General features: G+C 40.5%; 1 protein-coding gene across 1 annotated transcript in view; it reads right to left on the reverse strand.

The window, feature by feature from the left end:
- Positions 1 to 5,692: 5,692 nt before the first annotated feature.
- Positions 5,693 to 15,049, reverse strand: part of HAAO (3-hydroxyanthranilate 3,4-dioxygenase) — a 63,158-nt gene continuing 53,801 nt past the window's right edge. The window contains exons 7-10 of the mRNA XM_032770711.2: positions 11,259 to 11,404; positions 10,211 to 10,279; positions 8,936 to 9,018; positions 5,693 to 6,680 (exon numbers count right to left, since the gene is read on the reverse strand). Of these exons, the coding sequence (XP_032626602.1) occupies positions 6,602 to 6,680; positions 8,936 to 9,018; positions 10,211 to 10,279; positions 11,259 to 11,404 (377 nt within the window). The 3' untranslated portion in view covers positions 5,693 to 6,601. The remainder of the gene's footprint in view (positions 6,681 to 8,935; positions 9,019 to 10,210; positions 10,280 to 11,258; positions 11,405 to 15,049) is intronic.

Below are 15,049 nucleotides of genomic sequence, written 5' to 3' on the forward strand. Positions count from 1 at the left end.
ATCGGCCATTAAACCGATTTAAAGTCGCAGTGTAGACCTGGCTTGAGTCTGCATTTTTTTATCAAAACCTATTTGCTATATCACCAGTTCAATTTTTCAGTGCACTGCTGTCTTTGGAATTCTTAGTATAAATCGTGCCAGGTCTATTAACAGTAAACTGCTTCAGTTGTTTTTTGTGTGTGTGTTTTCTGTCACCCCTCTTAACCTCTTGAAATTATAAATTGAATCTTCAAGCTTTATATTAATATCTGCCAATTTTTAAATTGTCTGGCATTATTGGCTACTTCAGATCTGGCCCCAAACTATAAAACCTAAAGTACAAGTATTGTATGAGAGCTCACATCTACTGGAAGTGAAAAACACAGGCTTTATCTGTTGCAAGCTTTATATTTTACATGGTAGGCTTTCTGTCTTTTAAATAAACTATTTTTAAATCCAGCATCTGAATGAATGCATTATTGCTCTAGATGAGAACTATACAATTCCAATCATTCTGTTTTACTCAGATATACTGAGAATATCCTCAAATCTTTCATTGCAACTCCAAACCAGGTACTAGCTGTTTCTGAGTGATGGTGGTAATACTTTACATTAATATAGCATCTTTCTGTAAGCAGGAACATGGGGGAATGGTGCTCCTACACTTTTGATCTCCTGTGCACAGTACATTTGGGGTCACACTGCAGGGTGGACAGAATTTTATTCAGAAATGCACCAGGGGCCACTTCAGTATGGGTGGAGTACCTGCACTTACAAAATCAAGGTTATGCCCCTCAATTCGTCACAGAATAGGAACAGAGCCAAGAGCTCCTGAGTCCTGACTCTCAGCCTTTTGCTATAACCAAAGTACAACATTGCTTTCACAAAAAGAACAGGAGTACTTGTGGCACCTTAGAGACTAACACATTTATTTGAGCATAAGCTTTCATGGGCTACAGCCCACTTTATCAGATGAAAGATAGATATAGATATACACATAAAGAGAACATGAAAAGTTGGGAGTTGTCCTACCAACTCTAATGGGCTATCTTGATTATCACTACAAAAGTTTTTTTCTCTTAATTAATTAGCCTCTTAGAGTTGGCACAGACTAACAAGGCTGCTGCTCTGAAATTTTGTTATTTCAGTGCTTGATTCTCCAAAGGTGCTGAGCATTCCTGTGAAGTGCTACATGTCCTCACAAGGATTACAATGGAAGTTGAGGCTGTTTAGCACCTAGCAGGCCAGGGATGGCTCCAGGCCCCAGCACGCCAAGTGCGTGCTTGGGGCAGCATATCGTGGAGGGCGTTCTGCCAGTAGCTTTCGGCAGCATGCCTGCGGAGGGTCCACTGGTCCTGCGGCTCCAGTGGACCTCCCGCAGGCGTGCCTGCGGAGGGTCCGCGGGTCCTGCGGCTTCGGTGGAGCCACGGGACCAGCGGACCCTCCGCAGGCATGCCTGCGGGAGGTCCTCCAGAGCCACAGGACCGGTGACAGGCAGAGCGCCCCCTGTGGCATGCCGCCGTGCTTGGGGCGGTGAAATGTCTAGAGCCGCCCCTGTAGCAGGCTCAAGTACAACATGGGGGGAGGGATAGCTCAGTGCTTTGAGCAGTGTCCTGCTAAACCCAGGGTTGTAAGTTCAATCATTGAAGGGGCCATTTAGGGATGGGGCAAAAATGGGCTAGACTAGATGACCTCCTGAGGTCGCTTCCAAACCTGATGTTCCACGTTGAATTCTTTTCTAACTTTGAGTCAGGCCTCCATCAAAAACTCAATGAAATCAGTGGGAGCCTTGCTATTGACTTCTGTGGGTTTTGGATTGTGCCTTTAGACTTGCTGAATGTCTTTGATTGGGTAGCTCAGTTTGTACTTCCACTAGGTAGCTTGGTTGCACCCTGTCTTTGCAGCCCTGTCTTTGTTTCTGAGATATAGTGTGAAATTTAACTTGCCGTTTAGTTACTCCTTTTAAGTCAATTCAGCTTATGCATCAGCTCTGTTTTACTTCGAGTCTGACCAGCTCTTATTTTGAAAGTTGTGCTGTTAAGGAATAGTTCCACCACTATTTGTGTCTTCAATTAGAAATAAATCATGATTGACAATCTTAACAACTGGAACTAATTTGAATTTGTTCCTTCAAATGCAGTCTAGGTTGGTAGCCACAAAAACCCCAGAAAAAAAAAAACCATATAGGAAGTATAAGCTCTTATGAACACTGCAATGTTTTGTAGGAGCCTCTTAAAATGCATAGATAACTCAATTTCTCTCTTTATGCGAATGTGAATGGGAAAGTTGATTTCTATGCATCTGTTCCATAAAGCGAGTGTGGGTGGGGAGCTGAAAGCACTGTACAATGAGCATTTTTAACTCTATAAAATGGGAGTCTACTTCTTCCACTATACAACATTTAGGCCATGTCTTCTCTACCACTTATGCCTGTAACTTATATCGTTCAGGCGTGTGAAACAAAACACACACTCCCAAGCGACATAATTTACACCAACATAAGCACCAGTGTGGACAGTGCTATGTCAGTGAGAGAGCTTCTTCCACCAATATATTTGCTGCCACTCGTTGGGGGTGGTTTAATTATGGTGACGGGAGAGATCTCTCCTGCTGGCATAGAGCGGCTACACGAGAGATCTTACAGCAGTGCAGCTGCATCGGTACAACTGTGCTACTATAAGCTGTCTAGTGCAGACATAGCCTAAGAGTAAGACCTATTAACCATGTGTGAGTAAACCTATCGCTCTTAGTGTGGAAGAGTGTAGAACTGATAAATGAAATTGTTTTTAATTTGTTCACTTTATTAATGTAAGTTCTGTTCACCATTCACTACACTTGCCTGCATTGTAACTTCTGTTCAGTTTAATTTTGTATTTCATATGACTTGGCATTGTGCCTCTCTCATACAACTTTGTATTAGAAAATTGGTAGAAAACTTTGTATCAAATGTTATAGCCCTAGATCAGTATTAGTTAGTGAGACACGTTGCTTTTTGCTTAGACGTAGATAAGATCTCCCCCCCCACTCTGTAAGCAATGCCCATTGAACTGACTGAGTGTGATAGCGTAGGCTTGGAGACACCCACCCTCCAGACGCTACCACAGTAACAGGAATGGAGCAGAGCAAAAAACAATACAACTTGTCATAGGGGCCCAATAAGGAAGCAACATATTGACGACCTTCAGGATTAAAAGCAAGCACCTTCTTTAGAAACGCCCTCTTTGAGCTCTGGGACAACACCCAGGAAAAAAAAGCAGCGACAGACCAATGGCCACAGACCGCAGATTTGAATCTGGTCTGGATTTGCTAAGAGGAAGTCTATAATCAGTGTCTTGCGAGGACCCGGGTTCTCGTCTTGTCACCTCGGAGCATCGAACGGATCGGCCAGAAAGCCGGCTCACCGCTCCCCAATCTAACTCACCTGGCCATGCAATTAAGGAGCAACTAGTTGGTAACAGCAAGCAGCTAGTGTGTTTGTTGTTCTGTGTGTGTATGTAAAGCTGACGTAATGCATATGCATATGATAGAGTATTAATTAATACCTGTATTACTAATAAATGTGGCGTTTTGCCTTAATCCCCCTGAAAAGATCCCGTATAGTACTTTGAGTACAACAAGAGGACAAAGGTTCTGCTACAGTGCAGATTTTCTGAACACTGAGCCGATTGGTCTGATATCCTACTTCAGGTAGGGCCTGCAACCTGACACTTCAGAACCCAGGGAGAGTCAATTATTTTTTTTTTTTTTGTCAAGGTCCAAATTTCTTGGTCAAGGTATAGTCAAGGTCCAGACTTCAGAGAAGAAGAAAATGAAAAAATAAGTGTTAAATAAAAAGGGTTTGGGGCCCATTCAAAGGCATCGGGTGATCCAAATTTGGCCCACCGTCCACCTATTGACTACCCCTGCTTCAGAGGAAGCAGTAACATTCTCCAATGCTTGTATTGTTGCTCAAGGAGGAGGACTTCTTTCCTGATCCTTTACAAGTGACCAGCTTATGCACTGAAACATGAGGTTTGGTTACTCTTAACCCAGTCATAGCTCAAGTAAACATGTTCTTAATGATAAAATTATCCAGTGCTTTTTAAAATCAGGCTCCATTATTTATCAGTGAATTCTACATATTGCATAGAGAATGATTTCTTTTTATTGGTTCAAATTGTACTGCACTTTAAGTTCACTGGGGCCAAATATATGCTTCTCCCACTGAAGATTTTCTCGCTGTGCCTGTTCCAATAGACTGGAAAAGGTTGGTGAGTACTCATGACTTCTTTACTGTGCCTGAGATTACTCCTTTTTATCGCAGTGGTTGCTTAGTGGGACCAGGCTGTTATGATCAGAAGCTGATGTACAGTAGAATCTTGCCAATCAGTATCCTTTCTAATTGTTTCCACATTTTAACACATTTACTTCTATATTAAGACTTAATTGGACAATTGGTATAAATGGCATAACTCCACAGACTTCAATAAAGTTATACTAATTTGCATCAATGGATGATCTGGCTCTATTGTTGATATAAAAGACAGAAATAACTTCCTTATATACTTTTAAACACTATAATGAAAATAATTTAAAACATTACAATATCTAAAAAGGTACATACAGGGCTTAATCTTTCTCCCAGGCTTGAGCAGGCTCAAGCATATTTTATTATCTTGCTTTACTTGTTTGATCACTCAAGTCCTGATCCTGCCAGGTCCTGAGCACCCTCTGCTCCTGCTGACTACAACTGCTGACTTACGGGTAAAACTGCTCCTGCTGACTTATGGGTAAAACCCTAATGCTAATCCTGTCTGAAGACGGTGCCAAAACTCCCATCAACCTCAGTGAGAGCAGGAGTTGTCCCTTGCTCACTGAGGAGATAGTCCTGCAGATGCTTAACCATGTGAATAACTTTGACACATGAGTAATTCCAAATGAATGTAATGGGACTATTCATGTGGTAAAGTTACTCACATGTGCAAGCACAGCAAGACTGGACCCTAATTAGTCAAATTCAATTATTCACAAGGATCTCCCAGTTGTGAGTGGGAATTAGTTAGGTTCTGCTATACTCTAATGGAAAAACTTCTAGAGTGAGCCTTTCACAGAAGTTAAGGTTAGTCATTCCATCTGACATCTTCTCCCCAAAGGAATGAATAATAGCATAAGAGATATAACCGCTCCGTTTAATAAGCCCTGTAGGTGGTAGGCAGAAATACTGAAACTCTATAGGCAGGAACAGTCTGTTTTTAATTTACATTATTAGTATAATTGCAAAAATTCAAGCTACAGTAATTTTAGACTCTCACAAACATACAAATGTTAAGATCTGATAACACCAGCTTTCTCACTAACTTGTTTTTCAGTGTTTCAGTTGTAAAAGGATCCAATATGCAGGCTCATGTAAAATCTTTGAGACCCCAGAGGAAACCAGTGAAAACCACTTGTCATGACCGATATTTCCAAGTGGGAAGTAGCGGGGGGTATCACTTTCAGGTTTCCAAAAGAATAGCTGGTTACATTAAAATGAGATTTTGGCATTTGGAGAACTAAAACCAGGCCTAGCTGTGTGCTTTAGAGTCCTATTGCCACAATATCAGTTGATATACATACAATACTGTATGTTGTACAAAGTATTACTTGATATGCATGGTATGTTCCCTACCAGATTTGTATAGGCTCTGGTCAAGCTATACTGTTATCTTTATGATCTCTTCTAATTTACTTGAAAACATGAACATCAAGGGTCAGCTACAACTGCAGTCTCTGAAAGGGTGTTAGGGGAGCCCCTAGCACCAGCCCCTTCTTATGCTGCAAAATGGCGAGTGGGGACTGGGTGATGGCCCCATTTCCACCCCACTGCAGTGGTCTGTACAGGACTGTGTATGTGACAGCTGCATATCTCCCACATGCACCAGTGAGCTCACAAAATGATTGTAACTTAAAGGTATGGTCTAGCTCTAAATCCTTTAATGTAGTCACTGGGCCACACTCATGACTCACTGTGGGGAACCGTTACTCACATGAAGTCCTTAAGCTACTAGAAGAAACTCCTACTCGGAAAAGTCTTTAATTTGCTGTAATTGGGATTCACAGGTTCCAGGGCCAGAAGGGACCACTGTGATCACCTAGTCTGAGCTCCTGGATAACACAGGCCATAGAATTTCCCCCAAATTCCTAGCACCAATCTTTTAGAAAAAACATCCACTCTGGATTTAAAAATTGCCAGTGATGGGGAATCCATCACAACCCTGGGTTCGTGTTCCAATGGTTCATTACTCTCACTGTTAAAAATGTACACCTTATTTCCAGGATGAATTTGTCTAGCTTTAGCTTTCAAGATCAAGTATATAAATCTGTACATTTTGGCTGCATTACTTAAATCAGTTTCACGTTTCTTTTGGAATAATGAGTCTTCTGAGTTTTAAGCAAATAACTCATAGCTGTCAGTTTATCATGCAGCATATAGTATACATGTTTTACATTTAATTGAATCTATTGCTTGAAACCAAAATTTCATTGTAACATTTTTATTAGACATGTAATTCAGTTTCTGAGCAGCCCTGTCAGCAACATCTTTAAAATTATCTATGTGGGATAAAGTTTTTGATCATCAATGTTTACTTTATGTTCCCAGAAATTAGGCATAGGGTCTTTTGCGTATTGGGTCTTGAGTAATGTAAAGAGCAATGCATCCTTCCGCTCTCTTCCAGTGATACCTTCAAAAATACAGAGAGAGATATCAAATAGTGTAAATATTAACATATTTGTAATGCAGGGGAGAATAATGAGGCCTAGTTCTGATCACACTTATGCTGATCTCATGCTGGTGTAATTCCATTGACTTCAGAGGAGTTACTCTTCACAGACACTGATATAAGAGAGGTCAAAAGTGAGTTTAGGAAGCAAGACATAAAGTAAACGAGATGAAATATTCAAGTAGGTAAAAGACTACATTCTGCTTTGTTACATGAGGGTAGCAGCAGAGTAACTCCACTGAGCACTGAATTTAGTTAAAAAAGTCCAGATCTGAACCAGGATTTCAAACACCTAAAAGTTCAGGAATGTTTGCATCTGGTATTGTGGTTTAGGGCCATCTCTCTTACTTGTATACTTACTTATTTAATGTATTTAAAATATTACAGTATTGACCAGAGGCCACAGTCAAGATCATGGCCCGGTGTGCTAAATGCAGTCCATATACATAGTCAGAGAACCTCTGCCCCAAAGAGACTACAATTAAAGGTCCTAATCCAATATGATCTTCCTGGGTGGACCTTTTCAGCCAGGCTTAATCCCACTGACTTCAACTGGATTCTAAATGGACCCACTCTCATTGATCAGATTGCAGGATTAGGGGCTAATGTAAGACAAGTGGGTTCAAAAACCATAGGAGGGAACAGTAGAGGGAAGAGTGAGTGAGTGAGTGTAAGAATCACATGTTTATAGAGAATAGTTTGGAGACAGCACTGTATTGTCAGGACAAAATTAAAAGCGGCCACTTTAGATTTTGCTCTGCTTTAGTAGACAAACAAAATGAGGCCAAGAGTAGTCATGGAAAATGGCATATTTTATACTGTTGAAGCAAAATGATTTCAAAGCCAGAACAATCCTGAGTTTGTAAAGAGATGAAATAGAGGCTCTAACAACATTTTTCTACCTTACATTTCTATAAATGTAAAAAATTATAGTTACTATTTAAAAAAAAATCTGCATGGTACTAAAATATTTTGTAGGTTACAATATAAAGACAATAGAACAAGATCATACACTACTGGAATAATATTTAATCAAATAGATGGCACATGCCAAAGCGTAGCAATATGCTGTGTAGCACTTGTTATAAAACAAAGTAAAGGGGGTATGGGGCTCTGTGGGAGAGTATTTAGTGAAATACTTAGGTGTAACTTCTTATAGTGTTTTGGGTGGAAGTGGCAGTCATGTTAATAGAATTATAGATTTTTGGCTCAATTAACGACATTGAACGTGATTTTTGTGTGTATATACTCTGCTGTTATCTATCACAATGACTCTGTATTAAATTCTATTTAAAACATATTAAAAAGATTACTAAACTCACTAGATAAGTGGCCTGACTTTATAGTTCTGTGCACAATTAGATGGTTTCAAGTCTTCAGATAAGGTTTTTAGTGTTATGGGATATTAATATAGTAGATCCAGTATCAGAAATATTTTTCTTGGGCTGGTGTTCCTCCATAGGAAAGAAAGAGTCATCACTATCATCTTCCTGTACCCAGCTGCACCTACCAATGTGCATGCATTATCCTTTATTTTTCGAAGTGGGGTGCTTTCTCTGCTGGGTGCCTGTGTCACTTTTCACAAGAGTTGGCAGGAAAATGGCATTCTTCCAACTAAAATATCTTCCATTTTCCACTGGAAAACTTCTCACCAACTCTCCTTTGCAAATGGCTTCTCTATCAGCAGCCTACTTAGGGATGGCTGCGCCATGATCCCCTTTCCTCACCAGGATAATGCACATGGGAGAACCTGTGCTCCTGAACTGGCATCTAGATAGGAGGTGCTCATATACCCCAGTTAGATCTGGTATCGTGCTCAGGAAGTCCCTTTCTGAGGGATACGGGCTCTGGCACCCCACCACTTTACTTGTACACACGGTCTTTTCTGGTTGTTCCAATGCTTTTAGTGAGAGCTATTTTCTCTCCCTGGCTCCTCAAGAGGGGATCTAGACTGATCTGTCAGCGCCACGACATTTCCTCCTTGACATCCCTTTGTTTGAGTAATATTGCCTATGCTGATACTGTATTCATTGGGGCTATATTCTGATGTGCCAGTTGACACACACCCTAGTAGGTAGTGAATGAGTCTATTTGCTAGAAGTTTTGTGCAGCTGCCTTGCTCAAATAGGCATGTTCACAGGTCTCCTGTGCATCCCAGTATAGAATTGGGGCTTCTGTTGCCAAAATCATGCATAGAACCGTTGTTTTGCACTCACCTAGACAGGGCAGGGATGAGCAGGCTGTCATCAGCAGCTAGACTCAGTGTTTTACCATCCATAGTAACAACAGATGTGCCTTCCTGAAAGACAAGAACAAGTAGTTGGCTTTTAATTCTTCATGTGCTGTCCCTGGCAGAAAGAAAAAAGGAAAAACTAACATTTCCACGGAAATAATGCCTGAAAACTGCTCCATCCTGTGTGGCCTTTGTTTAAACTTTAGCAGATCTTCCCTGCCTGAGAGTTAGCAACATTAAAAACAAAGCTTCACACTTCATAGTCCCTCCAGTTCCCCATAGCTGATTCATTGCAGCTAACCTAACAGCCAGCTGATCGATATGCTTCCCTGAAAATCACAGAGCTAGACTCCTGGAGTATTTTTCACGCTTTTTTTTTGAGATTTGAAAAGCAGTTCACAAGTCAATGGAGAGCTGACAGAAATTATTGATAGGAACCCATTTATACTGAAATGGACTCATCACTATCCTGTCAGACAGTGATACTTTGAGATGCCAGACTCTTGCCAGCATTAACAAGATCTTGCCTGCTGTATCTTCTACCAGCAGAACACACAAGTTCCTTTTGAGGGTTTTTTTTGGTTTAAAATTAGCATTTGATAGTGAGTCCCTGCAAATTTAAACAGAACAGGAACTAGTGGGACTATCTGGCAGCCTGCCTGACTTATATAAATGGGAACTTTTTCTTCTGTTCTCTTTTCTGCTGGGCTGCAAATCTTCTCTGCTTTGTTTTTGGGATCCTTTGGGTTAGTTCCTGTCTAATGATCCCTGCTCTAAATTAAGGACTGCTGAGCCTTAGAGTCTCTACTATTTCACTTTCACACAAATCAACTTCAGAGCCCTACCTGATTCCTCCTTGGGAATGACAAAAGTCCATGTGTATAACTAGGTCAAGTGCTCTGTAGGGCCAGGGAGGGAAAGCAGAGGAGAGATTCCTGCAGCCCATGGTACATCCTCCGTGGATCTGGGGGAAGGATGCTGGAAGGAATCTAACCCCTATCCGGGATGTGGTGAGGGATGCTAATAACCCCTGACCATTCCACCATGGGAGGGGAGGAAGAAGGGTTACTTTTCAAGCACTGATGAGTGACTGTTGGTTTGAAATTAACTCACAGGTGGTTCCTGGGTTAGGGAGTCGTCTTAGAGAAGGAATCAAAAATATTTTTTTTCTTGCCCATGGGTAGGAAGTTTTCTCGCAGAGTGAGCTGTTCCAGATCTAAATACAAACCCACACTTAGTCTGTAAGCATGTCACTTACCAGCTGCCATATCCAGATATCAGCATTCTTCTTGCTTCCTTCACTTACTCCTTCTCCATAAACTACAGCCTAAAACATAAAATGGGGGAAAGGTTGTGGATTTTATCCCAGGGACTGAAGTATATGTGAATCTTCCTACAGTATGTAAAACATTTTATTTTTAGGGGAAGTGTTTGTGGAATGCGAGATTATTTTACGTACACTGTTGGAATTCACATTACATTTGCTAATCTCTTAAAGATACCTATTGATAAAAGGAGAAGTGATCACACCTGCCACTCCTTATGCTCCTCCATATCCTTACTTATCTGTTTCTTTTGCCTCCTCCCTCTCTGCTTTGCATCTTTATTCTTGCCTCCTCCTACTCTTGGAACAAACACCCTCTCTTCCTGCCACATGGAGCCTGATCCAAAGTCTGTTGAAGTCAATAGAATTTTTCTCATTGACTTCAAAGGGATGCAGATCAGGCCCTCCATGTCCTCCTTTTCCTCCTCCAAAGCCTTATTATTCCTTCTGTTTGCACTGATCTCTCTGACAGCACTTCCATGCCTTCTGTCACTGGAACTGTTTCATATTTCTGAGTGTGATTCTAAGTAATCCAGGGAAGACATGTTACTTTCTACACACTTTGTAGAGGACTGTGTATGTTGAACAGACACTAGATGCTAACAACTTTACTCTCAAGTGGGACTGCATTTGAACTGGTGATCGAGACATGAAAGGCTCTTCCATTGCTGATCCCCTGAATTAATCAGTACCTTATCCTCTCCTATTTTATGATTAAAGAGAGAAATCACATGATTAACAAATCAAAGTTGGCCTCGGTGCCAAGAATATTATCTGAAATGAAGGGAGAATAATGAACAATTTTTATAGCATTTTGCTACTTATTAATTTTACGTAAGAAAAAAGTGGGGGGGAATTATCAAAACAGATATGGAAATGGTTGCCTAATTCCCAGTGATGTCCAATGGGAGTTGGGTACCTGACTGCCATTTGTGGTTTTGATCATTTTTCCATGTCTCTTGACAAAAATAAAAGCTTCTACCTCTGTCTCAAAGTTGTCTCCAAACATGGTCAAGGATTTCTTCTGATTTATTTTTCCACGATGATCATTTAGCCAGATTTGGAAGGAAAATGGATCCATGACTCCAGTGGCATTTAGTGGGAAAGGGGTGTCTTTCAGGAGATCATCTGTAACCAAAGCAAAAGGTTAATAGTAATGAAGCTCTCTTCCACTTGATCCCTGCTGATCATTCTTGATGCCTAAGCAGTTGTAAACACAGATGTTGGCTAATGAGGATGCCAATGACAAGTAATGTGTGCTGTTACAGAATCTTAATTTTGTATTTGATGTTATGGATAATATGCATGTTTCTGTTCACTGACAGAATAGCACTTTCCATAATATGGCTGGTGAATTATGTTTCCCAGATGCTTAGACTAATCACAAGACCAAGCACATAGGTTTTATCCAAATCAGGGCTCGTAGCCTTCTTTCAGTCTCTTTTCAAAAGTGGTTTGCATGAACACATGACACAGTTAGGGTATTATAATTATATTCAGAAATTATGCTATAGATATACAAGAGATCAAAGCTTGTTGCATATTTTCTGGTAGCAGGTTATTCATTCTCTTTCCACACTGGTCCCTAAAACTGGTAAAATCATGCTGATAGGCTGATTCTCATCTCTGTGATTTCAGTATGACCTCTATCTAAATAAGGCCTGTTTTTCACATATTCAGCAATGAAATTCTCTTCATTTCCTCTCCACCGTGTGTTCTGAGGCATTATGAAGGTTGACAAGAGTGAAACAAATCGGTTATCACAGTCTTAAATTTAATAAAGAATCTTTCTCATGATGTTCATGCAGTTGTAGTTGGAATTAATTTCCAGTAATTCTCCTTCATAACTGGTCTATTTTAAAACAGTTAGAGGGCTGAATTCAGCTTCAATTTTTGCTAATGAGGTTCAAGGTTGCTTGTGTTGCTATTATTTGAAATTAACTTCAATCATCCAAAATTATTGGAGGGCTGGAAAAATAACTGCTGTACAGTGAGACTTTAAAAGCTCAAACTATTTGTTATCAAAAAAAGATTGGACTTGATTATGATATAGAAGTACTTTCATGGGTACACAATAGCAGGTAATAAAAGGCTTTTAATCTAGCAGAGAAAGACATAACAAGAACCTGTGATTGGAAGTTAAGGATGGACACATTTAAAAATTTGTGCCTAATGTCTAACTTGACAGAGAAGGTGAATAACCATTGGTACAAACTACCGAAGGAGTTGGTGGATTCTCCATCTCTTGATGTCTTCAGGTCAAGATTCGCTGCCTTTCTAGAAGACATGCTTTAGCCAAACACAAGTTACTGGTCTACATACAAGGGTAACTGGGTGAAATTTAATGGTCTATGTATTGCAGGATGTCAGACTAGATGATCTAATTGTTTCTTCTGCCCTTAAACTCTGTGAATCCATCAGTCCCCAGTAAACTGCAGAGATAATGCAGTTATCTCCAGCTATGCCTATACTGACAATTGGTAGGGTGACCAGACAGCAAGTGTGAAAAATCGGGACAGTGAGTCGGGGTAATAGGAGCCTATATAAGAAAAAACTGCAAATATTGGGACTGTCCCTCTAAAATCGGGACAGCTGGTCACCCTACAATTGAACGACCACGGCGCTTTCTTGCTGACAAAGCTAACCCCGATCATTGGAGGTGGAAGTTTTTTGTTGGCAGTAGACAGACAGCGGCTACACTGCACGACTTTTAGCAACATGGCTGTGTCATTACAGACGTGCCTCTAAGGCTATGTCAACATGCTGGCAATGGAACAACACTTTTTGTCTTTCAGAGGTGTTAACTTCCCCCCTCTCCCACCTGAAAGACAAAAGTTTTGCTGGCGACAAGTGCCAGTGTGAACAGCAGGAGCTGCTAGGTAGAATGTTCTGAGAAGGGGTGGAAAATGCCTCTGGGGTGCTTTTTCAACTAATAATTCCACGCAAGTAGATGCAGAAAAAAAGTCACTGACTCCCAAAGGCATCAAGGTAATCAACACACAACTGAATCTTAGATTTTGTCTACACTACCAAGTTTTGTTGCCTAAAACTGCCTTTTGGCAACAAAACAGTGAGTTTGTGATGACGTGATCCCACCATTCAGAGCTTGTTTCCCTAGCCCAAAAGTGACAGTCTACCCTATGCAGTTGCTCTGTGAATGTCAAAAGCAATGTAAAGTTGCTGCTATCCATTTCATACAGAATGATGGGGGAGGGATAGCTCAGTGATTTGAGTATTGGCCTGCTAAACCCAGGGTCATGAGTTCAATCTTTGAGGGGGCCATTTAGAGATTGGGGGTGGGGGGGAACAAACTGCCAGGGACAGTTCCTGGTCCTGCTAGTGAAGGCAGGGGATTGGACCCAATGATCTTCAAGGTCCCTTCCAGTTTGATGAGCTAGGTATATCTTCCACACACACACATATATATATATATAAATAAATAGGTCAGATGCCTGTAAGTCTTCCTCTGTCAGTGATTTCACAATTCACTGCACTGCTGTGCACAATGTCTCTTGATGCTTAACAGAGCATAGTAGAGCAGTGCAGGATCCATCCCTTCTCACAAAGATGCTGGGGTGCACAGCAGAGAAGGGCCATTACAAAAATGCCACAAAAGGAAGCTGGAAGCCCATGGAGTGCTGGGGGACAAAGCAATGCATCATGGGACATTTAGTTAGGTCCCAAGATGCATCATGACCCACTCTACTTTCCCACAACAGAAGTTCTCACCCTTCACTGGGGTATATGTACCTACAATGCATTGCTCACACGGTCAATGATGGTGTCCCCAATGTGGACATCTTCTGTTGCCAGAGAGGGCTAGTGTGAACAAGCTTTTCTGATTTTTTATTATATTGACACTGAAAAGTTGGCTTAAGTTGACAGAACTTGGTAGCATAGACAAAGCCTGAGTCACAGCACAGATAATGTTGTGAGTATTAGAAATGTAGTTTCATTCTGTTGATTATATGATGTTCTCCTTCCTTTTCTCTAGAAATTACAAACCTCACTGAATGTGTTATCACACCATGGTATCCTGAATGTAAATTGCCACAATTTTTTCATCGTGTATATGATCCTTGTACAACAGTTTTTATGAGAAAGGTCAGTGCATGAAATGCAATGCACTGTGTTAAACATGCTATCACAGTTTAATGGATGATTATATGTATCAAACCCCTTTCAGCGGCTTTTGATCTAGAAACATCCTCTTCTGTCATATAAATTAAAATCTCTATTATATCAATGCATGCTAAAATAAACAGGTTGACAAACCTCCATTTATAAGCAAACCATTTATTTTTGTAATGCTTCTCTCCATTATATAAAGCGTTAACACCAGAAGAAGGAATCTTTTGGTTAAGCCTCTTGTTACTTAACATTTATTTTAGCAAAAGGCATCTTATTCTGTCTTATCCAGCTCTATTGCTGAACAATTTTGTTTTTGTAAAACAAAACAAAGCAGAAAAAACCCTAGAAATGGAGTGACACAATGAGGAAAAAACATGGCAATAAATCAGTTAATTTAAGGTGGGACCGCAAACACTAATAAGAATTAATTCTGTTTGTATGGTTACTGCATGGCGTTACTACAGGGCAGAGTAAAAATTGTCTGGGTGCCTTAATTGTCCATTTTCATACCTGAATATGTTTTGGATTTCTTTTAGATTTAACTAATTTCATAGGTTCATAATGCTCATTTTTGGGATAATTACCAAATGCATATAATGTTCTTCATCCTTAAATTATAGATATGAATTCTCAACTTCAGCT

Source organism: Chelonoidis abingdonii, chromosome 3 (genome assembly GCF_003597395.2).
Source record: "Chelonoidis abingdonii isolate Lonesome George chromosome 3, CheloAbing_2.0, whole genome shotgun sequence".
Classification (NCBI taxonomy): Eukaryota; Metazoa; Chordata; order Testudines; family Testudinidae; genus Chelonoidis; species Chelonoidis abingdonii.